Below are 27313 nucleotides of genomic sequence, written 5' to 3' on the forward strand. Positions count from 1 at the left end.
GTTATAAGAGATAGCATATAGAACTAAGTACAGTATGTAACACTTGACAATGACCAGTAACAATAATATAGTTACTACACTGTATTTTTAACCATTTTAGACGATACTCCTTCTACACGTAAAAGAAAAAAAAGTTCATTGTAAAACAGCTTTAGACAGGTCTCCTTCAGGAGTTATTCCAGAAGAAGGCTGACATCACAGGAGATGACAGCTCCATTCACGTTATTGCCCTTGAAGACCTTGCAGTGGGGCAAAATATGGAGATGGAAGACACTGAGAATGATAACTTTGACCCTGGGAAGGCTGGGATTTTTTTTTTTTTTTGAGATAGTCTTGCTCTGTTGTCCAGGCTGGAATACAGTGGCGTGATTTCAGCTCCTGCCACCATGCCCAGCTAATTTTTGTATTTTTAGTGGCGATGGAGTTTCACCATGTTGGCCAGACTGGTTTCAAACTCCTGACCTCAGGTGATCCACCCGCCTCGACCTCCCAAAGTGCTGGGATTACAGGCATGAGAGCCACCATGCCCAGGCAACAAAGAAGTTTTTAAAGTAAAATTAAAAATAATTTTTAAAATAGAAAAAAGCTTACAGTAAAGATATAAAGAATGAAAATATTTTTGTACATAGTACAGTGTGTTTAAGCTAAATGTTGTAACAATAGCCAAAAAGTTTTAAAGAAATTAAATGTTTATAAAGTTAAAAAGTTACAGTAAGCTGGCTGGCCACAGTGGCTCATGTCTGTAATCCCAGCACTTTGGGAGGCCAAGTGGGGAGGATGACTTGAACCCTGGAGTTTGAGACCAGCCTGGACAGCATGGTGAAACCCCATCTCTACAAGAAATACAAAAATGAGCAGGGTGTGATGTTGTCCACCTGTAGTCCTAGCTACTAGGGAGACTAAGGTGGGAGGATCAATTGAACCCAGGAGGTTGAGGCTGCAATGAGCAGTGATCACACCACTGTACTCCAACCTGGGTGACAGACTGTCTCCAAACAAAAAGCAAAAAAGGAAAGCAAAACAAAAAAGCCATTACAGTAAGCTGAGGCTAAGTATCATTGAATAAACTTATCATCTTATAACTTTAGTGCAGCATATGTGTACAGTGTTTATGAAGTCTACAGTAGTGTCCTAGGCTTTCACACTCACTGACTCCCCACAGCAACTTGCAATCCTGCAAGCTCCATTCACAGTTAAGTGTTCTATATTAAGTATATCATTTTTATATGTATTTTTACTGTACCTTTTTCATGTTTAGATACACAAATACTTACCATTGGGTTACAACTGCCTACAACATTCAGTACGGCAACATGCCAGAAGCAACAGGCTACCCCATATAGCCCAGGTGAGTGTAGGCTAGCTTATCTAGCATTGTGTAAGTACACTATTTGCACAACAATGAAATTGCCTAATGATACAGTTCTCAGAATGTATCCCTGTTAAGCAATGTGTGATTGTAGTACAAAATGGAAAAACAAGCGAAATTCCTAAACACCCTAACATACACAAAGGCACACATGCGTGCGCATACTTACACTTTCTCTCTCTCTGACCATCCCCTGCCCTGCCAACTGTCAAATGGATGCCAGTGCCTTCCAGCTCTTGATAACCTATGGCCACATTGTCTCATTTCAAGCCTCATTTCCTGGGAAATAAGTTAGAGTAAAATTCTTTGAACTTTCAAACTTTAAAGGCACCTATACTAAAGAAAATAAGATTAGGCTGGGTGTGGTGGTTTATACCTGTAATCCCAGCACTTTGGGAGGAAGGCAGGTGGCTCACTTGAGATCATCAGGAGTTCAATACCAGCCTGGCCAACAGGATAAAACTCCATCTCTACTAAAAATACAAAAATTAGCCCTAGAATATGGTGGCACCTGCCTACAGTCTCAGCTACTCAGGAAGCTGAGGCAGTAGAATCACTTGAACCCAAGAGGCAGAGATTCTGCAGTGAGCCAAGATTGCACCACTGCCCTCTAGCTGGGCAACAGAGCAAAACTCTACATCCAAAAAAAGAATAGTACTTTCGTTCCATATTAAAATCCTTCCAGAATAAAGTATTAAAGAAAAAAAAAAAAAGCACAAGAATTGGATCGCAGAGAGAAAATAAATTACATTTTCCTAAGTGTTTTTGACTTAGGAAAATCAAATAAGGAAGATATATAAGGAAGATAAATGCTTCTGGTTTGGAATAAACACATTGAGGAAATGCTAAGAGGGCTCAAAATTCCAGTAGGAAAAACAATTCTGCCTTTTTAAGATACCCTTCTTATTCCTTTTTGTAACCCTAGCACAGTGAAAATCATGTAATAAACACTAAATAAAAACAATAATGGAAAAAGGCCAACTAAAACTAACTCCCTCTCTTCCATACCCAGGCCCAGCCAGAAGCTTCTTAGCTTCAACAACTCTGGATCACCAACCCAGGAGCTGTAAATGAATGGCGGCAGCTATTAACTTCCACATTTTTGCCAGTTTCTCTCACCACCAAGCCAACTGCTACAGTCTTTTTTCAGGCTTTGTGTCAATTAAGATCTCAGGTTTCTAGTACTTGAGAATATAGTGGATCTCACAATACCACATGATGACTGGATCTCAAGATGGTCAGTGAGTCCCCAAACATAGAACAAAGGTAACACTGGGTAAAACTGTTCTGACAGATATATGCTATTTCATGAGACTGGGTTCTAACTGCTAAAGGAAGATATTGTGTGAAAGAAACATTGTTTCTGGGTGAGATGTAGGAGCACCTACCCTTTAAAGTCTTCAAGTGTAAGATTTTGCTAGTAAGTTGACAACCTATATAAACTCATTTTATAAAACAAAAAAATAAGTTTATCAAACTATAAAGCTATACCCAACTTTAAAATGCAGGTTTATATAATTATAACATTCTAAAACAACTAAATATGTAACCATGATTTATACTGATAAATTTTAATTGCCCAGATGCCCATTATCCAGTGTCATATCGAAGGACAGATGGGAAGAAAAAATTAAGTCCAGAATGTTCCTTAAAGAGTTAGACAAAAGATAGTGCCAGAAGGGCATAGTTTTAAACCATAGGGGAATGATAAAAGTAAAGGTACAAGCTGGGCACCACGGCTAATGCTTGTAATCCCACCACTTGGGAAGCCAACACCAGCAGATGGCTAGAGCTCAGAGCCTGGGACTAGCCTGGGAAAAACGGTGAAATCTCATCTCTACAAAAAGTTAGCTGGGTGCAGTGGCGTGCACCTGTAGTCCCAGCTACTCGAGACGCTGAAGCAGGAGAATCACTTGAGCCCAAGAAGTTGAGGCTACAGTGAGACATGATCGCACCATTGCACTCCAGCCTGGGTGAGAGGAGTGAAACCCAGTCTCAACAACAACAAAAAGAAAGAAAGTAAAGGTATAAATATTTGAGAATTGAAACTGAGACTGATGTTATGGTTAGTTTCATCAATGACCCAGCAGCAGTCTTCAAGGCAAAACAAGACGACCAACATCCCAGGTAAAACACCACCCATCCTGCAAGCGGAAAACCTATATATAGTCAGGCTAACTATATAGACAATGAATGCTTACAAGCAGGGAAGACAGGCAGCAGCTGAATAAAAAGGTAGAAATCCAACCATAAGCAAGGCAAGCAGAGGACATAATCTATCAGCACAAATATGACAGATACAAATAATGGCATGTAGGGAAACTGTAGCCAGAAATCAGAAACCAGATGACATTTCATTGATGAAAGCACCAAGAATTGCTCCATGATAAAAACCTTACCTAGAAACAACAGGTACTTAAATCCAGGTATGTTTCAACCCAATCTATCAAATCCTACCTCTATTTTTCTCACCAGCAAATGACAACTTTTCCGAATCATCATTTCAACTATGTTCTTGCTAGAAGTTTTCTTCACCCTTCTCATCTTCTTTCTGGACATGTATTCCTACAGTCAGCCCTCAATCTGGATATTAACAACTTCTCTATATTCCTGGGAGATGTTAAAGTAAATTCTCACAGACAAGTATGCTTAAGAGTTAATGCTTTCTAATACAAGGTAGAGGGTCAGGAAGAGGGAAAGGGTCCTCTTGGCCAGACTCTGTCAGCAGTACTAAAGTGAGGAAGATGGCCGGCGTAGTCAAGAAATTGGTTACATAAATGAGGATTAAGAAAATAAGAACACATGTGGAGAATAAGGGAAACCAGATTTCTCCTGGTGAAGTTTTAAACAAACACTTACCTTAAGGCAAACACATTTGTAGGGCTTGCTTTTCTACGGTCAAGGATAGAAACCTCAGGCAGCTTGCGATTATCCCCTCAACTCACATCCTCCTCCAAGACTTCTTGACTTTTACAATTTCAGACTGTGGGGACTAAGACATATAATCACTAACATAGGAGGCTGAAGCAACAAGACTTAGAATATGAGTTTCTTGAGTCATGCAGACTTTAAGCCAAGCTTGTGGTGAAAAATCAGATGGAAGGAAGAAAGAAAAAAAGCACTTCTGAACTGTATTTCCTTGTTCAGCCTTCCCCTCCCACCCCCACCTTAACCAAGTACTGGTCAAAATTATTCTTCTGCTTTCCCTGATTCTGTTGAATGTTTTTTGAGTATCACTGCTTAGACTCATCCATTCATCTACCTTTAAATGCAGGGCAAGATTGATATTACTGATTTATCTTATCATGAAACTTTTATTTTTAGGCTCAAGTAAATTGATGTTTATCTTCATTTCCCGGCATAATCTCCCAACACACTCACTCTATGTGGATGTGCTCTACGAGACGTACAGCTCCACTGTGGGGGAAATGGAATGCAGTTACTGAAATGAAATGTAAAAACTAAGAAGAAAAAAGTCACCGCAGCACTCCATTTCCAAAGGGTCAGGCTAGAATTTATCCTCCAAGTTATTCTTTCAGGCATTATCTCACCCTGGGCTGGATGGTGCTGCTGGGAGATTCCAGAATTAATTTTCTATCAATAATAACATTCTACTTTATTATGTTTATGTATTCATCACTCTTTGAAAAAACATTTATCAGTGACCTTTATGTACTGGGCACTGTGCCAGATGCTTAAGGAATAAAGTACAGATTTAGCGAGATCCGGATTCTGTCTGTTGCAGGAAGAAGGAAAATAACCAATCAGAGAGGAGTGAGATAGGGCTTCAGGTGGAAACTCTGGAGACAAACAAGAGTACCCTCATTCTGTACAAAGGCTATCAGAGAAGTTCAGCCAGAGAGGACACTTGTGATTTAATGCATAAAAAAAAAGTACAGCTACCTGGAGACCATAAGCAGAGGAGAGGAGAACACATGAGTCTTGCAATGTGCCAGGGCCTAGTGCTGGATGCTGTGTGGGGACAGGGAATAGGATGTTTATGGGAGACCAACTTTGCCCAGTGAGACCAAAGGCCAGGTGCATCAGAGAAGACCTCCTAAGCCTCAGTAAGGGCTTAACTTCACTCTGCCTGTAACTAGCAGTGGCTGGGACAATGTGAAGGAGGCTGCCTTGATGGCGGTCATCTGGGTTCTGGTCCAGGGCTCGTCATAGGTGGCAGATGTACAAGATCCAGAAGGGGCTCCAAATTCCTCGTTTGAAGAAGAAAATAAAGGCTAGGGAAAAAAAGAGAATCTCTGTTATGCTATTTACCAGCTGTAAGACCAGGATCAACAAATTAACCCTCTCTTCCTGCTTACTTACACATTGAGTGTGAACTGGGTTGCCCTGATTAGGCAAATATCTCAGTGTAGTGTATAAAATGTCTTCCTGCCTTATGAAGATAAAGTACATTGTGGTGTTTACTAAGACTCCTGCTTCCTGCCGCTTCCCCAAGAATTCCACCTTCACCACCTGTGTCAATCCTGAGCTTTGGAGTTGCAAAGGCCAAATATCTGGCTATAGACATGATTTTGGTGGGCTGAAGTCAAATCTTTGACCAAAGGTTTGAAAGTTAGAGTCTAAGAGGAAGCCAATAATTAGACTCTCCTGTGTGTGGCTGGGTGGTCTGTGACCTTTTAACCTATTCTTGGCATGATCACAGGCACCTCAGATGGTTCTGGGGAAGTCAAGGGAAGAGGAATGCTGGGCTCCTATACTCATTTACTTCCTATTGTTGCTGCAGTAAGTTACCACACACACACATCATGACTGTGGCTTTCTGATGGAAGGGCCCAGTAAAGATTTGAAGGCCAATGATGGTTACCTGAAAGCACAAGTTAACAGTATTCTTTAATGCCCTGAAACCCAAGGAGAGAAATGTATAATGTGTGTGTGTGTGTGCACGCATGCGCACACACACACACACGTGCAATATGTATGTATATGCATGTATGGTCATATATGTATGGTTGTGTATGTGTTTATATAGAGAGATCTCATAAATAGGTCTTCAGTTGATGTCAGCCCTTAGGCAGTAATTATGTATCTACTACATTTGACTTCTCTGGAAGCTCTTGAGAATTTGGAAACAGTTAACATTTTTTTTTTTGAGATGGAGTCTCTCTCAATCACTCAGGCTGGAGTGCAGTGGCACTATTTTGGCTTGCTGCAACCTCCACCTCCCAGGTTCAAGCAATTCTCCTGCCTCACCCTTTCAAGTAGCTGGGACTACAGGTGTGTGCCACCAAACCTGGCTAATTTTTTTGTATTTTTAGTAGAGATGGGATTACTGTCTGCATGTTTTCAAACCCTCATTAAGTCCTCTGTTGAAGTCCTCACAAATGACAGCATTTGAGAGATGTATTTTGCCACACAATTAAAATAAAACTTAGAAAATGTCATTGATCACTTTTTTCTTCTTGAGAAGAAAAACCTTAATTATAGCTATTGGAGATCTATCCATATAGTCTAAAACAGAAACTAATCTGGGAGAATTTTAAGCTGGCCTCTGAACAAGTCTGGGAGTTGTCTTGCATTGTAATAATGCTCCCTTCCCCTTCTGTCCTGTAAACATTTCCCTCAAAAGTAAGGCTTCTTCATGAATGAATGTATGCCTCTACTCCAGTTCATCACCTGAACACCCCATTTGCAAACTGAGGGTCAATAAGGTAAATGTTAATATCATTGGGAAGAAAGAAATGCCAACATAGCCTTGTTACATGCCAAGTCGCATTTTTGTCTGTTCCTGAAGCTTCCATATCATCTAGACCACTGTAATTTTCAAAACTTCATTTTAATTTATCCATTATTGATGGTTATATTCACTCACAAATGCATTCATTTACTCAACAGATATTTGTACAAAGGCCTAAAAGAATTATGGGGAACACCTGAAAAACTATCAGAATATTAGAAGAGCCGTAAGAACAACCTGCAGACTGTTTCTGGTCCTCTAGGTCCTGGGGACAGAGCAGTTAACCAGGGAAAGCTCATACTATCAGAGAACTTACATTTCAGTGAGAGACACACAATAAAGAAGCATATGCCATAATGCATATTATATACATGTCATAGATATTAATAAACATGATATATAAATACATGGATATAACACATATATCATAATATATACATACATAATTGGTATATGCATGTATGTGTGCATATATACACACACACATATAAATAATATATAAATGTGAATGTTCTTTCATTGGGCCACACATCATGGAGACTGTGTGTTCCTTGATGACTTAGGGAGTCACATGCACTTGAGTTTAAACCCTGGTTCTGTTAGATACCAGTTTCTGGAACTTAAGCAAATGACTTAGTCTCTCTGAACCTCAGTTTCTTCGTATATAAAAGATAAACATCTGGCATTGGACCACAGTAAGCACCAAAAAAATGGATTATTATTGTGTTATTAGTATGGGAGGTAAATAATTGTATGTGAATATAAAATAAACACATATGTACATATGTATTTGGCTCTATTATACACACACAAACATAAAAACACATATTATAACATAAAGCAAATAAAATAGGTTAAAGAGATAGACAGCACTCTGATAATTTAGCAAGACTGACTTCTTTGAGGAACTGATATTCGAGCAGATGCCTACATAAAGTAAGAATAGCGAGGTATGCACATAACCAAGTAAGAGAGTTCCAGGTCAGAAGAACAGAAAGTGCAGATAGGTTGGGGCAGAAGAGGGTCAGGAACTGGGAAGAGTGTGCTCTTTACACACACTGTTTGCTCTGCTTTATTATCAGCATGGCAGAACTCACATTTCATCTTTTGCCTGGGTACAAATGTTTGTGGGAGGCCAGAAAAATCTCAATAAATAATTGCCAAGAACATACAACTGATTCCAGATCCAGACTCTTTAACAAAGAGAGGTGCGTGGAGAAAAATAGCAATTATTGGCTTCCCTCTCCTGGTCCAGCACGTAAGAAGCTTAGAAGTGGCCTCTTCATTCTAACAAGCAGAAAAGACATACAAACTGAAAAACCAACAACTCTTTTTAGATCCACTGGAGAAATGAGATCACAGGTGAACCGCTGCTCTGAAAATCGGAGAGAGTCACAGGCAGATATTTCATGACTAACTGGAGTGGAGTGGAAACTCTCAAGTTGAAACCTTCTTAGAAACAAGTACCAGGGAGGGAAAGTCTAAATTTTAATTGATGAATTGCTAGAGGCTCAGTGTGGACACGCCTGAGAGGTAAAAACTCAAGAGGGATCCGGGAATGGGGAGGCCCCCCTACTTTTGGAAGTTCTACCTCCAGGAGCTATTCCAGGTTCTCAAAGTGAGTGTCAGAGAAAACTCTCATACCTCTGGTACAAGAAAGGGTAAAGGAACCATTATAAAATATACATTATCTTCTGCTTATGAAGGCCTGTTCTCAAGAGAAATTATTTTACCAGAGCCAACCTACTGAAATTTTATGAGTCTAACTCACTGGGCGAAAGGAAAATATCCAACACTAGCTTCATTACCTAAGGGGATGAAAAAATTCAAAAACCAAAACAACGGAAGGGCACTTGTGACTTTTATAGACCAGGCTCACTAAAAGACAGAGACTTAATTACAGGACTGTAGGAAGGTCCCCTCCCACTACATGGTACCATTACATCACTTAAGACTTCTTTATCAAATTACTTTTACCCAGTGCATCGTGTCTACCTTTCAATAAAAAATTATAAGGCCTACAAAAAGAACAAAAAATCCACATAATTTGAAGACAGAGCAAGAATGCGTATCAGATCCAGATATACCATGAATGTCATAAATCTTAGACTGTGAATTTAAAAGAGCTATGACCAATGTGTTAAATGCACTAATTAAAAAAGTAGAGAATGTACAGAAATGGGTAATTCAAACAGAGAGGTGAACATTCTAAGAAAAAAATAAGAAGTGTTGGAGATCGAAAATACTGTACCAGAAATGAAGAATCCTTGTGTGTGGCTCAACAGTAATCTAGACACAGCTGAAGAAAGAATCTTTGAGGTCGAGGAGATGGCAATAGATGTTCCATAACTGAAAACAAAGAGAAAAAAATAACGGGGGGCGGGGAAGAAGAGAATATCAAAGAATGGTGAGGCCACTGCAAAAAGATAACATATGCATAATGAGATTACTAGAAAAAGAAGCAAGAAGGAAACAGAAGAAATATTTGAAGTGCTAATGACTGAAAACTTTTCCCAGCTAATATCAGATACCAAACCACAGATCCAGGAAGCTCAGAGAACACCAAGGGGTATAAATGCAAACAATCAAACAAACAAACAAATGACACCTGGGCATTTAATATTCCAACAGGAGAAAATTGAAGGTAAGTAAAAAGCATCTTGAAAGAAGTTTGGGATGGGGAGTGAAAAGGGAACTTACCTATAGAGGAGCAAAGACAAAAACTACGTGTGATCCTCCCCAGAAACCACGCAAGCAAGAAGATTCAGGAGTGACGTATTTTAAGTGTGAAGAGAAAAAGCATAAAAATGCCAGCCTAGAATATATTGTTGCTGTGATGATTTTGAACAAACTGTTATTTGTTACATCAATTAAGAGTCAAAAAATAAACCTCTAAAAAAATTCCTTTATTTATTCTTCCATGTTGTTTCTCTCTCAGTGCATATCCAAATTTATGACCTATGTCATTTTCCTTCTCTCTGAAGAACTTATCTGAACATTTCTCGCAAGGCAGATCTCGTCAGCAAGTTCACTAGATCCACATTCATAAATTCTGTACCCTGCAACATTATCCTTAAAAAGTGAAGGAGAAATAAAAAACTTTCTCAGACAAACAGATATTGAGAGAATTTGCTGCCTTACAAGAAATGTTAAAATAAGTTCTTCAGGGAAAAGGAAAATGATACAGGTCTTAAATTTGGATGTGCACCAAGAAAGAAAGTATGGAAAAACAAACAAAGAAAGCTTTTAAAAGAGTTATTTTTTGACTCTTAATTGATATAACAGATAAAAGTTTGTTCAAAGTCATAATAGCAGCAATGTATTCAATTATACATTATATAATATAAATGCTTCTGTGTCAGTGAAATAAATGACAGCAATGATACAAGGAATTGGAGGGAGTAATTAATATTATTTGGTTGTTATAGGATATTTGCACTACCTATGGAACAATATGGTGTTATTTGAAAGTGAAATTGAACTGGTTGTAAATATATATTGCAAACTCTAGGACAGCCGCTAAAAAATAAATATATAGTTGATATGCTAAGAAAAGAAGAGAAAATGGAATTATATAAAGTACTGAACTAAACCGCAACAGGCCCAAAAATACAGAAGACGAAATTAGGAATGCAGAATAAGGGCAACAAATAGAACACAGTAACAATGTGATCGGTGTTAACCTGCTTATATCAATAATTACTTTAAACGGCAGTGCTTTAAGTACCCCAATTAAAAGATAGAGATTGCTAGTAGAGTTGATCAAAAACAAGACCCATCTATAGGGTGTCTATGAGAAACTCACTTGTGATTAGTGTGTGCTAGAATGGTATATTTTTGCATTCCCATTTTATATTACCATTCTGCATTTCCATCATCGATATAGAGACACATACAGATTAAAAGCAAAGGGATGGATGAAAAACATACCAAGTTAACAGTAATCCTAAGAAAGTGTGATTAGCCATAGTATTTTCAGACAGATCAGACCTCAGAGCAAGGAAATTTGTTGGGGATAAAGAAGGGCAGTACATAATGACAAAGGGTTCAATTTCCCAGGAACCCATAGCGATCCTTAATGCACATGGCACATGATGTTAAAATTCATGAAGCAAAACTGATAGTACTGCAAGGAGAAATAGATGAATTCACTGTTATCGTTGGAGACTTCAAAACCAGTCTATCACAAATGGACAGATCCAACAGTCAGAAAATCAGTAAGGAAACAGTTGAATCCTGAAGATGAAATCTCTCATCAATGGGATATAATTGCCATCTAAAGGTTATTTCATCCAACAGTGGAATACAAATTTTTCTAAACCTCACATAGAACATTCTCCAAGATAGTCAGAAATCTAGACCATAAGATACATTTTTAAAATAAAAAGAATAGGATCATACATGTCTGCCCTCAGACTACAATAGAATTAAAATAAAGATAGGAAAGATAGAAAAATATTCAAATTATTAGAAATCAAACACCACACTTATAAATGCATTGTTCAAAGAAGAAATCTCAAGAGGTATTTAAAAAGTGTTTCGACCAAATCAAATAAAAACACGCTTACCAAACTGTAGGATGCACAAAAAGCAGTGCATAGAGGAATATTTATAGCGTTGAATGTATATGTCAGAAAAGAAGAACGTTCTAAAATCAACCATTTAAGCGTCTCCCTCAGAGAACTAGAAAAAGGAGAGTCAATTAAATCCAAGTAAGCAAAACAATATAAATAACAAAAAAATTCTGCAGAAAGCAATAAAACTGAAAACAGGAAATAGAGAAAATCAATTCAACTAAAAGCTTGTTCTTTGAAAAGATCCATCAAACCAATAAGCCTCTCTCCAAACTAAGAAAAAAAGGAGAGGACATATTCCTCATATCAGAAATGAGAAAGAAGGCATCACTATAGATCCCATGGACATAAAAATTCCCATGCCTTTTTACAGCCACCCCCTCCTCCAATCTCCACTGATTTATTTTCTCCCCCTATGATTTCGCCTTTTCTATAACGTCATCTTTTGGGTCAGTCTTTCATTCAGCATAAAGCGTTTGAGATCCACCAACATTGTTGTGTATATCTACAATGCATTCCTTTTTTTGTCCGGGTAGTATTCCAGGTTATTGACATACATAGTTTTAATACTGACCCCTTGAAGGTCATTTGGGTTATTTTAAGGTATTCTGTGACTAGAATAAAGATACTATAAACATTCAAGTACAAATCATTTTGTCCTAACATAAGTTTCATTTATCTAGGATCAATGAGGACTGCTGGATCTATTTGTTTTATCCCAAGTTTTGGCACATTCTTGATGTGCAAAACTATTTCTTTTAAATCTATAACAAATGCTGTCATAAAAGGTTCAAGAATTTTATTCCTTGGAGGGTTTCTTTGTGTTTCGGTCAATGAGAGGAGTGGTTTGTAAATAAGCGAAGTCACTGTGTGCTGGCAATGCCTCTTTTTATAATATTTTACTTACCACTTTTAAGCTGTTTCTTGACCTTCGATATGAAGAAAAACTTCTCCCTTGTTGACCTGTGCATTCAACTTGTAAACATTTCCCGCTACTTGAACAGTGTGATAACCTTGCTGCAGATGAAGTCTTACTGTGCTCTTGTGGTCATGATGCCGTGACCAAAACGGGCTCACGGTCTTATCCAGGCAAGGGGCTGACCACTCTGCCTTCAGAACATTTCTATGGAGCGATGGCAAAGGTGGAGGAAGCCTAGTGTAGGGGCAAGATTCTAGACTCCAATTGGAGAACTTGTATTAATCCTACCTATGTCCCAACTAGACACCCGAGCTGGCCAACCATTTTGTCTTTGTGGGCATCAGCCTCAGAGCTCACACCAAGTTGAGGGGTCTCAAATACTCAGAGAACAGAACTCCAGTACTCAGAGAGTGAACTTGGTGACTGACCAAACCAAGAATGATTATGTCTTACTTTGACTGGTTCTTTATTGTACTAAACTTCTCCCACCAAGACACAAAGTAAGTCCTCACTCTCCAGGCTGGCCCTGCACATGCGTGGTCCTACCAGCAAGTGCCCTCAAATACTGTACCCTGCAGGGCTCACTTGCCCAATCCCAGTTAGGCTGTGCTCAGTTAGCTCATGTGTACAATAGGGAGGTAGGTTCTACAACCTTTCCTAGTACTGACGTTTTATGCCCTAACCTAGAGTTTAGGACACTAAAGAACCAGTCAAAGTAAGACATAATTATTCTTGATTTGGTCAATAACCAAATTTACTAACACAGACCTAAACTATCCGCTTTTTCTGGGGTAAAAATATCTGTTGTTTTCTTTTCTTTCTCTCCAAGAATCAAAACCTTCAATGTTCCCCAGCCCGCATACACCCACAGTCTCGCTGGGCTCCGCCCTCACTTGCTGCCTGCCCTGATGGCCTTAAGGCTGCCTGCCCGCGCCAGGATGCATGGCACAAACAGCAGCCCCGAGGCCCAGTCAATGCTCTCGAGGGGCACCAGGAAGCGATCCAGTGGGGTGGCCTCGTCCACAGGCGCGTTGGGCATCACGTAGGAGCGGAACTCGATTCGCCTGCCTGCTGCCTCCAAGATCAGCACCTTGAAGAAGTGTGTGGGCATTGCCACGTGGCTCTTGCCACTGCCCTGGTACTTCACACAGGATTTCCCATCAGCCTCTGTCCTGGCGGGAGGAGTGGCCCTGTGCACACACACACACGTTCTGGTAGCTGCGGGTCAAGCCGCGGCTGTGTTTCTCCAGGTCGTTCTAGGCATTCTGGCGGAAGTGGGGGACCTGGGGCGCGACGTTGCTCAGGTAGAACCGTAGTCCGTGGCCTCCTGGCTCCAGCGGTGGCTGGCGGCGGCGGCCAAGTGGCCGCGGTAGTCGGCGTTGGTGGCGCAGTGGTAGCGCGCACCGAGTCGTCCTCGCGGAAGTCGCACGCGCGGCGGTCGCGGTCTCCGCGGAGCCTCTCTGGTCGTAGCTGCTCCACCACCCAGAGCGCGCCGCGGGTGTGCGGATCCTAGCACAGCACGTACGACTCGAGGCTCTTGAGCTGCGCGGGCCCGGAGAGCCAGTCTTGGGCCAGCTCGCGGAGGCCGCGGCCCGCGGGTTACCCCGGCACTATGGGCAAGTCGGCGGCCGCCGCCACGGGCAGCACTGGCAGCCGGCCCAGCAGCCCCCGAGCCGCCCGCGCGTCCTCCCGCCCCTCCTCCCCCCTCCCCACCCTCCCCAGCCAGCCCTCGGCGGCTTTGCCCAGCCCGCGCCAAGCGCCAGGGTCAGGCCGGCCGGCGGGCCCGCAGGGCGGGGGAGCCTTTTTTCCCCCTAAGTTTTACATTTTCTGTAAATAGACTCCAGTGAGAAGAGAGGGGCCAGTTACTACCCCTGCATTGCAAAATCACGTAACCCAGCCAAGGAGAGTAAGTGCACCCAGCAGCCGGCCAGTCATGTGATGAGTGAGGTGCCTCTCAGTGGGGGCGGCCAAGGCCCCCGGCCCGGGCCCCGGCCCCGGCCCCTGCTGAGGGAGCATCTGCTGTCCAGCGGGGTTCATCTACAGACAGGATCAGGCACGCAGCCTCAGAGGCTGCTGTCAGGGCATTGATCTGCACCACAGCTGGCTCCCACACGAAAGCCTCAAAGTTGTCAGCACTCTCCTCCTTGATGTCTACCCCGTACCATGTGTCCCCTGGGCATGCCGAGCCCGCAGCTTGTTGAGAATGTTTGTGGCATCAAAGCCGCCATTGTCACACAGCTGGCGTGGGGTAATCTTCAAAACCTTGGCATATACCCCAATCAACAGCTGCTGTTTTCCCGGAATAGTCCTTGAGTAATGGCGCAGGTACTTGGAGAGCTCCATCTCAATGGCCCCACCACCAGCCACCACTGACTCATTCTTGATGGCTTTCCTGCCTGAGGATGAGTGGCAGCCAGTCCGGCAGCCCCCGAACTGTTTATGTCTCCTCCATAAACTGCTAGGCACCACCACAGATGATGAAGGTGCATGTCTTGGCCTTGGGGCAGCCAGTAAAAAAGTCAGCCTCATCTCACTGGCTTTAGTACTTTTCTTTGATGTTTTTAGCCCAGGCCCTGCCTTTTCTTGTTTCTTGATGATATCCACAGAGTTGTCAACGTTTGCTGTCCGTTGGAGCAGCAGAGAAGAAAACAGTTGGGACATATTCTGAGGAGACTGTAGAGGTAAACTATGTAGTAGATTTTGTTTTGTTTTGTTTTTTTGAGATGGAGTCTTGCTCTGTTGCCAGACTGGAGTGCAATGGTACAATCTCAGCTCACTGCAACCTCTGTCTCCCGGGTTCAAGAGACTCTCTCACCTCTGCCTTCCGAGTAGCTGGGACTACAGGCATGCGCCACCAGGCCCAGCCAATTCTTGTATTTTTAGTAGAGACGGGGTTTCACCATGTTGCCAGGCTGCTCTCAAACTCCTGACCTCAAGTGATCCACCCACCTTGGCCTCCCAAAGTGCTGGAATTACAGGCGTGAGCCATGGTGCCTGGCCAAATGTGTGCTATTTTTAATTGGATAAAGCCCACATAATTCTGTCCACAGTTCCTTTACTTAGCAATTGCTCATTTGTTCATGTTAATGTTCTGTTTATTACAGATAATGGCATATGGGCTTTTTTTCTTCCAGTCGTGTATAACTGAATTGGATATAATTTGAAGATCAAGATGATGAAGCCAGAGTTCAGTATGAGGGTTTTCGACCTGGCATGTGTGTCCACGTTGAGACTGAAAATGTTCCTGTGAATTTGCGCAGAACTTTGACCCCCATTACCCCATTATCCTGGTGGCTTGTGCAACAGTGAGGCCAATGTTGGGTACGTGCAGGTGGGTCCCTTTGCTGCGTACTTGGTTGCCTGGCGCTCTGCGGATTTTCCTTTGTCGGTCATCTTACCGTCTCATCCCTTCATGTGCCTCTGAAGAAACATCGCTGGTGTAACGAAATCCTCCAGTCCCGAGATCCAGTCATGTTTTCTGTAGGGTGGAGGAGGTTTCAGATCACCTTGCTCTATTACGTCAAAGACCACGGTGGAAGACAAAGGCTTCTAAAGTACATGCCACAGCACATACATTGCAGAGCAACCTTTTGGGGTAAAATACGATGACAATAACCTGCTTGTTACCGAGATTCAACCCTACAGGCTGCATCGGTACAGCTTTGTGCTTTTCCTTTCAGAAAATTTTACCGTTAAGATTTTTCTCTTCTCTGGCAGAGGGGAGGTGGTTTGGAGTATATAGGTAAATCTATATCCAAATGTAAATGTCCAGATCCAATATGCAAAACGAGAATCTAAAGGATGCGGCTTGCTATATTTCTTTTTTTTCCTTTTCCTTTAAGGACCTAAATCTCTACAGAGAACTGGTTTCTTGGCAATAGAGTCTGTCAGTGGCATAATGGTAGCTATCTTGGATTATTTCTTTTACAGATTGGTTTGAGAAATACATCCTGAAAGTGGGAAGTGGGTTATTATGTACGTGAGACTTTAAGTTGAAAATTCCTCATTTTTATAACGTAAATTGCCCTTTGCTTTTAATCTTCCTCTATCCTTTTCAGCAGGGTGTGGGAGTAGAGGAGGGGAGGTGGAAGAATTATAATGGTACTGAAAATTAGACATTGTCTAATTTTCTATTCATGTGCATTTTTGGATGTATTTATCTACGCAAGTACTTAAGCAGTGCTCACCATGTGCTGAGCACTGTATGAGATTGTGAGGAGCCGTCACAGACCGGCTAGACAGGAGGCTCCCTGCAGCCCCGCTGGGGTAGCAGTCTGTTCACTCCATTTTCATTTGACCAGTCAGGCAGGGGAAGGTTTATTGATCCCATTTAACAGAGAAGAAAGCAGAATAATAAGCAGATGAATTCTGCCCTGGAGGTCTAAATTTAATTTCCTAAACATTGCAACTGCATTTTTCTTTTCCATTTCATTCCCAGTAGATCATTCTAGTGAAATTATATTCCTCTGAAATTACTCTCAGGAAAGTACTCAAGTCACTTTTTTTTTTTTTTTTTTGACAGAGTCTTATTCTGTCATCCAGGCTGGAGTGCAGTGGCACAATCTTGGCTTACCACAACCTCCACTTCTTGGATTCAAGAGATTCTTCTGCCTCAGCCTCCCGAGTAGCTGGGATTACAGGTGCGCGCCACAATGCCCAGCTAATTTTTGCATTTTTGGTAGAGACAGGGTTTCACCATGTTTTGTCCAGGCTGGTCTCAAACTCCTGACCTCAGGTGATCCACCCACCCTGACCCCCCAAAACTGCTGTAATTACAGCCATGAGCCACCGCGCCCAGCCTCATGTCACCCTTGTTAGTTTGGCTTACCAATTTTTAAGTTTTGGGTTGCTTTTCTCAAACCACTGGGTTGCAAGTTCAGATGGCCTCTCCTGTTTTTCTTAGCTAATTGTAACTAAAATTCACTGTGGTAATTTATTGTGTCACATGGACTTGAAGTTTTTCTCTTGCTATTATTCCTGTTTCCAAATTAGTGGGTTCTTTCTTGTTAGCCTGATTTCAGGATAGCAGCCACAAGAGTTGTCCTTGATCTAGACAAATTCATAAAAATTGTGAAGACAGTAAAGCTAACTAGTTTTCCATATAAGATATTCAAGAATGCTTCATTTATTAAGGCATATATATATATATAGTCTCATACTTATAAATGTCCATGTTGTTTGAGAAAATGAAAGAAATACTAAAATATGGACTTTGTGTTTTTAGAAAGGTATTTGAAATCTTTTATCAACTTCATGTTTTGTCTGTTTGTTCCTTTATATTCTGTGTTACTTAAATGTGCTCAAAAAACCAGTAGTAAAACAGAGCTATTTAGGAATTGAGGCTGTTACTCATGACTTCCATGTGAGACTGCCACGGAACTCATATTCAAAGTATGTCATTTTATCCACTGGATTTTGTTTGCTATCTTTTGGATTTTTGTTAAGAAGGGGAAAATAATTACAAGTTTGTCTAACCATTCAGTAGAAAAATAGACAAAGCATTTGGAGACAACTTGGCAAGGGTACAGAGAAATGGATGTCCTGGTTTCCGGTATTTGGGGAGGGTGGTTTGAGCAGCATGTATTGACAGTTTCCTTGGTGGGGATGTTTCCATTAAACACACGGAGTTAGGAAGACCATAAAATGTTCTTGCAGTGTAAGGTGGTGATACCACCGGCGTTTATCTTACTGTTTTCATGCTGTAAGTGCATGCACCTGAGTAAAGCATCTGGGCTGCAGTCCAGTCTGAGAGATGCCAGCAAAGGCTGCCCAGGCCAGTTCAGTCCAGTAAATCCCTCTTCGATCTTCTCTTCCACACAGACAGCAGTGATGAGCATGCCCATGAACCCACATGCTTATTTTGGGAAAAATGAAAGAATTTTTTTTTTGAGGCAGTAATTCCACTTTCAGGGGCAAATACAATTTGATGACTTTATCACCTGTCAGTGAGTTGTTTTTGTTCCTTAACTAGTAATGTGTGTTTGAGGTAGGAAGTAAAGCATAAAGTATGTGAGCAGATAAGCATAAAGTGTGTGTGTGTGTGTGTGTGTGTGTGTGTGTTTATCTTGCAGTACCTGTAGGGAGTGTTTAATTCTGACTTGGAAGTGGACAAATTTGAAGGTGCTGTGATTCACACTGTCAGAGGGATAAGGGGGCAGATCAAGAAAGTGCTCCGGGCTCCAGAAGGAGCTTTCTGGGCCGGCTTTAAGGATATACTGCTGATGAAAGTGAGTGTCTAGCGCAGTGTTCAGAGAAGGGTGGTACCATTTTGCTTGACTGCAGCCAGTGTGACCAGAGGCTAGAGTCATGTCTCTAGAGAGCTGAGCAGCTCCCGTCTTAGATTTCCCAGTCACATGCAGTGATCCCATTCGCCTTGTGTCTGCAGCTCCCGGTCACACACAGTAACAGTTCTATGATCTGTGAGAATGGTTCTCTTAGGGAGCTTTCTCTTCAAATACTTTGCAACCAGGTAGAGAGGTTTGGAGTGCAGGTTTTGTTCTTTGTTTCTTTGCAATATGGATCTAAATCTTCTTTTGAGAATGCTAAAGTAAATTCCCTCTCTTTTCAGAGATTATCTTCATGCGAACTTGGTATCCTGTTTCCACCCTAGCCTCAACCCAGTAACATCTTTTTTGAAACCAGTGGGTGAGTAAGACACCTGGTCAGGAATGCAGACCACAGGTCCACTCAGGCTCGTCCACGGCATCAGACTAAAGGCAAACAAGACTCTCTGTATAAAGTAGCGGTCGCGTCTGTGTTGGTGCAGATACAGCCTGTGCTCTGCAGACAGGGAATCACACAGACCCTTTTCTATAATTTCTTACATGCTTTGAATGTTCAAGTATAAAGTCTGATGTTCAATTTGATTAAACCGCTGTATATTCGTGGAATATTTTGGAATGAAACACCAAAAATATGGTAAGAGTGGTTCTTTCTGGATTGAAGACAAATTTTCTTCTTTAAAATAAATTGTTTTTTTTAAAATGTAATTAAATAAATATATTTGAGGTTGACCACATGATCTTCAAGGATACATATAGATAGTAAACTGGTTACTATAGTGAAGCAAATTAACGTATCTACCATCTCACAGAGTAACATTTTGGTGTGTGACAGGAACAGTTAAAATCTGCTTATTTAACACAAATCCCAAAGACAATGCGTTTTTATTAACTGTAGCCCTCATGATGTACATTAGATCTCTCACTCGTTCATTTTACAGGTCTGCTGTTTGTATTCTTTTATTGTACCTCTCTCCAGTTCCTCTTGATCATTTCCTGTTTGGCCCATTTTTTCAACTGGGTTGTTTGTCTGCTGTTAAGTTGCAAGAGTTCTTTACCGATTTTTCAGTATTAACACTTTATCAGATATGTGGTTTGCAAATACTTCTTCCCGTCTGTAGGATCCCTTTTCATTTTGTTGGTTGTTTCTTTGCTGTGCAAAAGCTTTCATGTTTGATGCAGTTCTCCTTGTTTATGTTTGCATTTGTAGCCTGGCTTGTCATGTGAAACCCAAAAAATTATTGCTAAGGCCAAAGTCAAGAGGCTTTCCTCCTATGTTCTCTTCTAGGAGTTTTATGGTTTCAGGTCTTATTTGGGTCCTTTATCTGTTTTGAGTTGATTTTTGTGTACAGTGCATGATCAAGGTCCAATTGTATTCTTTTGCATGTGAAAAGCCAGTTTTCCCAGCACTATTTTTGAAGAGACTATCTTTTTTGCCATTGTGTTGTCTTGTTTGCCCTTGTCAAAAATTAGTTGGCAGTATATGTTTGAGTTTATTTTAAAGGTCTCTGTTCTGTCCCATTGATCTGTTTTTTTGTTTTGTTTTGTGTTTGTGCCAGTACTATACTGTTTTGATTACTATATCTTTGTAATACAATTTTAAATCAGGAGGTGTGATGGCTCCAATTTTTCTTTCACAGTAATCTGTTGACTGTTTGTGATTTTTGTGGTTTCATACGAGTCTCAGGATTGTTTTCTTTCTTTCCTTCTTTCTTTCTTTTTTTTGTTTTTGAGATGAAGTCTTACTCTGTCGCCCAAGCTGGAGTACAGTGGCATGATCACAGCTCACTGCAACATCTGTGTCCCTGGTTGAAGCAATTCCCCTGCTTCAGCCTCCCAAATAGCTGAGACTACAGGCACGTGCCACCATGCCTGACTAATTTTTGTACTTTTACTAGAGATGGGATTTCACTATGTTGGCCAGGCTGGTCTCCAACTGCTAACCTCGTGATCTGACCAACTTAGCCTCCCAAAGTGGTGGGATTACAGGTGTGAGCCACCGCGTCCATTCAGGATTGTTTTTTTCTGTTCTGTGAAGAATGTCATCAGAACTTTGATAAGAAATGTGTTAAATCTGTATATTTGTTTTGGGTAATGTGAACATTTTGACAATATCAATTTTCCTGATCCAAAAACATAGGATTTCTTTCCATTCGTTTACGTCTAAATGTTTTCATCAGTGTTTTACGGTTTTCAAGTTTACACATCTTTCACCTTCTTGGTGGTTAAATTTATTCCTAAGTTTGTGATTTTCTTTGATGCTATTGTAAATGAGATTGCTTTCTTGATTTCTTTGCCAGCTTGGTTATTTATACAGAAATCTGACTGATTTTTGTATGCTGAGTTGATACCTTGTAGCTTGAGTGAATTGATTTAGTAGTTCTCATAGCGATTGTGGAATCTTTGGAGTTTTTTACATTAAGGATCTTTTCATCTGAAAATAGAGACAATTTTACTTCTTTAATTTAGTTGCCTTTTTTTCTCATCTGATTGCTCTTGCTAGTACTATGTTGAATAGAAGTGATGAGGCTGTGCATCCCTATCTTGTACTCAATCTTAGTGGAAAAGCTTTCAGTTGTTCCCCACTCACTATGATGCAGGCTGTGGGTTTTTCATGAATGGTCTTTATTATGTCAAGGAACTTTCCTTCTATACATAAACTATTAAAAGTTTTTAATCAAAAAAGTTGCCAAACATTGTTGAATGCTTTTTCTGCATCAATTGAGGTAACCATGTGGTTTTATCTTTCATTTTTTTGTGATACATCACATTGATTGATTTGCATATGTTAAACCAACCTTGCATGCCAAGGATAAACCCCATTTAATCATGATGTATAAACTTTTTAATGTGTTGTTGAATTCTATTTGCTAAATTTTTTTTTTAGAATTTTTGCACCAGTGTTTAATTTACTGGAAAAATTGACCTGTAGTTGTCTGTGTGTGTGTGTGTGTGTGTGTGTATATGTGCGCGTGTGTGTGTGTTTTGGTTTGGTTTCGGTATTAAGGTGATACTGGCCTGGTAAAATGTGTTTGGAATTATTTCTCACTCTATTTTTAGGAAGACTTTAAGAAGTAAACTCCTCGGGGATGGGAGTGACTCTGGACATGGGAGTAACAGGGTAGTGACTCTGGACCCTGGAGTGGTGGGACACAGCAGCATCCCAGCCTCTGTGAGGCCAGGCACAGCATTAGCAGGGACCCCAGAATGGTGGAGCACTGTCATGGCTTGAGCTCTCGGGGACAGGGACCAGCACAGCAACTGCTTCTCTCCCTGGGGAGGCAGGTACCTGGGCAACTCAGATTCTCCAGGGCTAGTCCAGTTCCCAGGGTTCTACAGTTGTTTGTCCTGAAGGGTAAGGTACCCCAGTTCAGCCAATGCAATTTTCCTGGGATGTGGGAGTGCCATGTTGGATCATCCCTGGCAGGTGTGGCTGTTCAGCTCAGCCAAGACACTGATTCCCCGTGAATCGGGCAGTGCTTCAACTCTTGTGCTATGGGGGTATGACTGCTCTTCGGAGGTCAAAGCACTGATTCCCTGGAAAGCAGGGCACCAAGTCAGCTCAGGCCCTGAGGGGCAGGGTACAATGGCAGCTGGGAGAGGTCAGGAACAGCAGCGTGGCCCCACTGTGATGTGGACGTCGTTTGTTCTCACCAGCACTCATGTTGAAATTTCATTCCAAATGTTGTGGTGTGGGAGGTGGGGCCTAGTGGGAGGTATTTGGGTCACAGGGGCAGATCCTTTATGAATAGAATTATGCCTTTTCATGGGACAAACTCAGTTAGCAGGAGCGGATTGTTATCAGAGTGAGTTCAGCTTCCTAGACTCTCATGTTTCTTCTCTTGCCATGTGAGCTCTTTGCATACACCTGTTTTCCCTTCCTCTTTCCCCAGGAGATGAAGCAGCATGAGACCCTCATCAGATGTGCTGCCTGATCTTGGACTTTTCAGCCACAAGCAGCATGACCCAAAGAAACCTTTTTTATAAAATAAGTTACCTGGTGTCAGGTATTCTGTTACAGCCACACTAAACGGCCTAAGACAGTGTAACAACAGCTCAGGGTGGTTGGCCAGTAGGTGGGGGTGATATAGGGCAACAAAGCCTGAGGACGGAAGGGTGCAGTGGCTGCCCACCCTGGGCAGGACATGCTCCCAAAGTGGTTCCAGGTCCAGGAGGGCACGGTGCAGCCGCAGCTGGCCATGGGGTTGGGGCACCACATTAGTTCCTTCCCTGATGGGAGTGCAGGGTCGCTGGGGCTGCTGGGCCCCTCTTGCTTTCTTATCCCTGCAGGGAGACATCCCCTTTGCTTCAGGCTGATCCCTCTGGGGAATGGGTGGTGGAGGCCAGATGTTTCCTTCCCTCCTTTATGTGACCGTGCTGGTTTTCTTTGCTCTCCTGGATTTCTGCTAGTCCTTGGTGTACTTCTGGGGCTCTCCTTTAGTGACTTTCATCAAAATCTCATTGTGTGCTGCTTTAGCTGTCTTTGTTGGAGGATGAGCACAAACGGCTATTGGTCGGCCCCTTGCTGACATCACTCACTCTTAAACTTTTCACTGGGTACTCTTCTGAACTATTTTCCCCCCACCATATACATGTGTTTTTAAAACGTTAATGTGGTAATTTCTGTTGAAGTAATGTGGGTTTTTATGAAAGTTTGAATGTTTTAATAAGCTTTTTATTGAAATGTTAATGTACATACAGAAGAGTGCCCGAATCCTAAGTGTGCAGCTAGACAAACTGTGTGGCACACCAAGCTACCACGCCCTGGACCAAGCAGTAGCCTCGCCCTGTGTCCTCTCCCAGGTACTGCCATTCTGTCCCCAAATAGCCACTTTTCCAGTTCCTGATGGAGATTTGTTCTACCTACTTTTGACTTTTACAAAATACGGCACGTTCTATTTAGCCTAGCTTCTTTGATTCAGTATTACAGGACATATCCATGTTCTTGTCTATGGCAGAGATTCATTTATTATCATTGTTGAGTTCCATCACATGACTCAGCCACCATTCATTCCCTGATGGGTAAAATGATTTCCCATTTTTGTCCGTCGTTCCATGGCTCTGAACACTAAGGTCTGGATATGGGTCTTGAGGGTGTGCAGGGGCACACATGCTTCTGCTGGAGGATCCCTGGGTGGTGTGGAGGCTCCGGGGCACCTGTGCTGTGCTTCAGTGTTGAGGTTTCTGTCTCATGCTCTGGGAGCACAGTGGCTTGGCCTCCACCACCACCAGCAGCTTTAAGAGTTACTGCTGTTGCACATGCTTGCTGACAATTGGCTTCTTCATTTTTTGGCTTGTTTGTTTGTTTTAGGTTTTCAGTGCCTGTCTGGACTTCCGTCTTCATTTAGATTTTGGACTCTTAGAACATTCGTTTTTCTCTTCACTGCTTAACAATGCATTTGAAAATCTTTGTTTTAATGCGGAGTATTCCATTTTCTAAGAGGGTTGCTCAAGGCATCAGTCTGCCACTCTCTAGAAACAGAAGTCTCCCAGGCATTTCTTCTCATATAAAATAGTTAATGAAATGTTGAACCATCTTACATGAATTTTTACAAAAATACACTTCAGGATGTGGTGCCCATTGTTCCTTCTACCCTTTTACAAGAAGTAGGATTTCTCTGAATTCTCGAATTTGAAAACAGTTTGGGTTCCTACACAGAGAACGTGGGATATTATTGGGGATGACATCTTTAAGAATAAATTTCAAGACACGAGAAACTTTTTCTATATAGTTGACTTTAATAAAAGCCTAGGGCAAAACTTTCAATTTATTAACAGTATTTATAAGGCAGTTAAGAATTGGGATCATCTCGATTAAACAGAATTTAAGATTAACTTGAAAATTCAATACAGAGTATTTTGCCTTCATCTGTTGTTTGAGTCTCCCTTCTTTCAGCCGGCCTTCCATCAGAAATAAAATAAAGGTATACTTCTCAATTAGAATCAGGAATCAGGTACCTTGACTGCTGATTGAAGGAAGAACTGTCCTTAAATCCAGAGTGGGCCGGGCACGGTTGCTCGTGCCTGTAATCTCAGCACTTTGGGAGGCCAAGGTGTGTGGATCACCTGAGGTCAGGAGTTTGAGACCAGCATGACCAACATGGTGAAAGCCCATCTCTTCTGAAAACACAAAAATTAGCTGGACATGGTGGGGTGTGTCTATAGTCCCGGCTACTTGGGAGGCTAAGACAGGAAAGTCACTTGAACTCGGTAGGTGAAGGTTGCAGTAAGTTGAGATAGTGCCACCGCATCGAGCCTGGGTGACAGGGCAAGACTCCTAAAAAAAAAAAAAAAAAAAAAAAAAAATCCAGAGTGGTTGATAGTCAAGACAAAAAGCCAGACTATTTTCGTTAGCCTGGGAAATAACCACCTCAGTGGCCCAAAGGCAAGGCCTGAAATTTCCATTAAAGACACCTTGGGTCTATTCATCTGCTGTGTTGAGACCCCATAGTTCCATAGCATAGAAATGGGCACGGGGGTTTTGGTGGAGAGTTGTAAGTATAAGCTCTCTGTTCCTCTGTTTACTGAGAATTGTGAGTGTCCACTGAGGCGGTCCATATTTGGCGGGTGATTGAGTCCTGATTTCTCAGGGGCCAGCGGACTCTACTTACTGATTTTGTAGAAAAGTCAATCGAATGAGAAGATTTTATGCGGAAGTTTTCAATGCATATTGATCATAATTTGAATATGTCAATTATTTTTATTTTTATTTTTTGTTCAGCCTATCCTGAGGGAAAAAAAATTAATTCACTGCATATCCTAAAAGCCTTGCAGAAGGCCCTGCCATTTAAGAACAAGCCCAAGACTCAAGCAAAGGCAGGCAGGCTGCTGAAGGACAGGCAGAGACCGGCCGTTATATGCCAGCCTCATGAAAGGAAGGTGCTTTCGCCCATGCCGCACTGCACGCTGCCTTTAGATAGGAAAACACTCTCAGCAGCACACTTCATGTTTCTACTGCAGTCTCAGTTTTCGGGGCACTGAAACCAAAGTCTGAGGAAGAACCAGAGTCCATTCCCCTTCCTTTGCCTGGTCCTGCTCTGCCCGTGCTTTTGAATGGGGGATAACAGGCACAGGGCTGGGGAACACCTCTGTTTTGGTTAACTGAACACAGTGTCCACAGAATGATGAACAGCAGTGTTAAAGGTAAAATGCAATCACGCCTGTGTCTCCATGCCAACAATGAATTCCTAGCGCAAGATGCATTTTCGTGCAGTTAATATTCATTCGGATCGCCTTTGCCTCTAATCTTAGTGCTTAGGATGCCAGTGTGCGGTGGCTGAGAGAGCATTTTGATGCTCATCGGCTTTTATCCTTGTCAGATCCTCATGCTGCTGGATGCTCTGAGTACGGTGCACAGTCAGAAGGTGAAGAAGGCCAAGGAGCAGCAGCACCTGCACAATAAAGAGCACTTCAGAGCCAGGCAGAAGGAGGAGGAGGAGAAGCTGAAGCAGCAGATGGACCTCAGGAAGCTTTTTCTCATTCGGGGGCAGAAGAAAGAAGAAATCAGAAGTCCAGTTTAAAGGGGGCTGAGGGGCAATTTCAGTGAGCCTTTGGACTTGAGGAACTGTCCTGGATCTGCGGAGGTAGACAGTTTCAAACATCACAGTTGGAATGCTTGTGAATGACAAGTCGGAGGCAAGAGCCCAACAGATGTCTTTACCCAAGCTGTGCCTGTGAGAGGAGGAACAGCGAAGCCTGGGCTGCTGGGACCCGCGTGCATTCTCAGCCCCTGGGGCTGTTGAGATTCAAAGTGATGTCAGCTGTGGTTGTGTGGGTTCTCTTACTTTCCTCGGCCTGCCTGAGTTTAATTATTTTGTGCTACAAAAATGCCATTAAAATATTTTTTGTTAGTTTTGGCTTAGTAGTTTTCATTAGGGATGAATGCATGATAATTCTTTGTGGATAATTATTTATTCTACCACCTCCATGAGGAGTCTTCCAGTAGGGAAGGAAATAGTCACTGCAACCCTCAGCTGTCATGTAAAATGTTAGAGAAGAGTGTGTAGTGTTTTTGTTTTTGTTTTGCTGTTATCTCCTTTGATCACTGGCCCTCGTGGACATTTCCTATCTTATTTCATATGTTTTGCACATTAGTATAGTGATGAGGTAACAATAAGTACTTTTTTAAAGTTTTAGACCAGAAGATCGTTGTCTCAGGTGCAGATACCAAGGAAATCCTGTGTATCAGTGAGGCAGGCTTCCCGTATTATCTTCATACATTACACCTGCCTAGCTATATTGCCTTTTTAAATATTAAACATGATATTGATGTAGTCAAACTATTATATAGGCAATCTATGTATTTATCATTATATGATGATATAGTTATGGGCAATCAAATCCTGTAGGATGTGATCATAGGTTCACATACAGTTGTAGACTTTGCCCAGTTTCTCTCAGCGGTAACATTTCACACGTACCAAAATCAGGATATTGACATCAACACAACCCATTGATTTTATTCACATTTCCCCA

General features: G+C 41.8%; 2 protein-coding genes across 6 annotated transcripts in view; one reads left to right on the forward strand and one right to left on the reverse strand.

The window, feature by feature from the left end:
• The window catches only part of LOC100412850 (wings apart-like protein homolog), a 63471-nt gene extending 49251 nt beyond the window's left edge, over positions 1-14220 (reverse strand). For 3 of the 4 annotated variants that reach the window (XR_013524861.1, XM_078345431.1, XM_078345433.1), the window contains exons 1-3: positions 12546-14220; positions 5273-5604; positions 4229-4786 (exon numbers count right to left, since the gene is read on the reverse strand). The gene's annotated coding sequence lies outside the window, so the exon portion shown is untranslated. The remainder of the gene's footprint in view (positions 1-4228; positions 4787-5272; positions 5605-12545) is intronic. The other variant, XM_078345432.1, reaches the window with a different exon arrangement.
• LOC144578652 (ribosome biogenesis protein BMS1 homolog) lies at positions 13727-26665 on the forward strand. Of its 2 annotated transcripts, XM_078345436.1 has the most exons (6): positions 13727-13861; positions 15164-15238; positions 15692-15888; positions 17080-17197; positions 19126-23641; positions 26158-26665. In XM_078345436.1, exons 5-6 carry the CDS (start codon positions 23522-23524, stop codon positions 26356-26358), a joined length of 321 nt encoding a protein of 106 aa, XP_078201562.1. In that variant the 5' UTR covers positions 13727-13861; positions 15164-15238; positions 15692-15888; positions 17080-17197; positions 19126-23521; the 3' UTR covers positions 26359-26665. The 2 variants fall into 2 exon arrangements, 1 of the variants encoding a protein (XP_078201562.1); XR_013524862.1 differs by lacking the exons at positions 17080-17197; positions 26158-26665 and having other exon boundaries at positions 19126-25154.
• The last annotated feature ends 648 nt before the right edge of the window (positions 26666-27313 follow it).

The sequence above is a fragment of the Callithrix jacchus genome, chromosome 12 (assembly GCF_049354715.1).
Source record: "Callithrix jacchus isolate 240 chromosome 12, calJac240_pri, whole genome shotgun sequence".
Taxonomy (NCBI): Eukaryota; Metazoa; Chordata; class Mammalia; order Primates; family Cebidae; genus Callithrix; species Callithrix jacchus.

Coding starts and splice junctions, on each gene's coding strand:
- LOC144578652 (XM_078345436.1), top strand. CDS start 23,522: ATGTTAATGTACATACAGAAGAGTGCCCGAATCCTAAGTGTGCAGCTA. Junction 23,642..26,157: donor CGCCCTGTGTCCTCTCCCAG/GTACTGCCATTC, acceptor TATCCTTGTCAG/ATCCTCATGCTGCTGGATGC.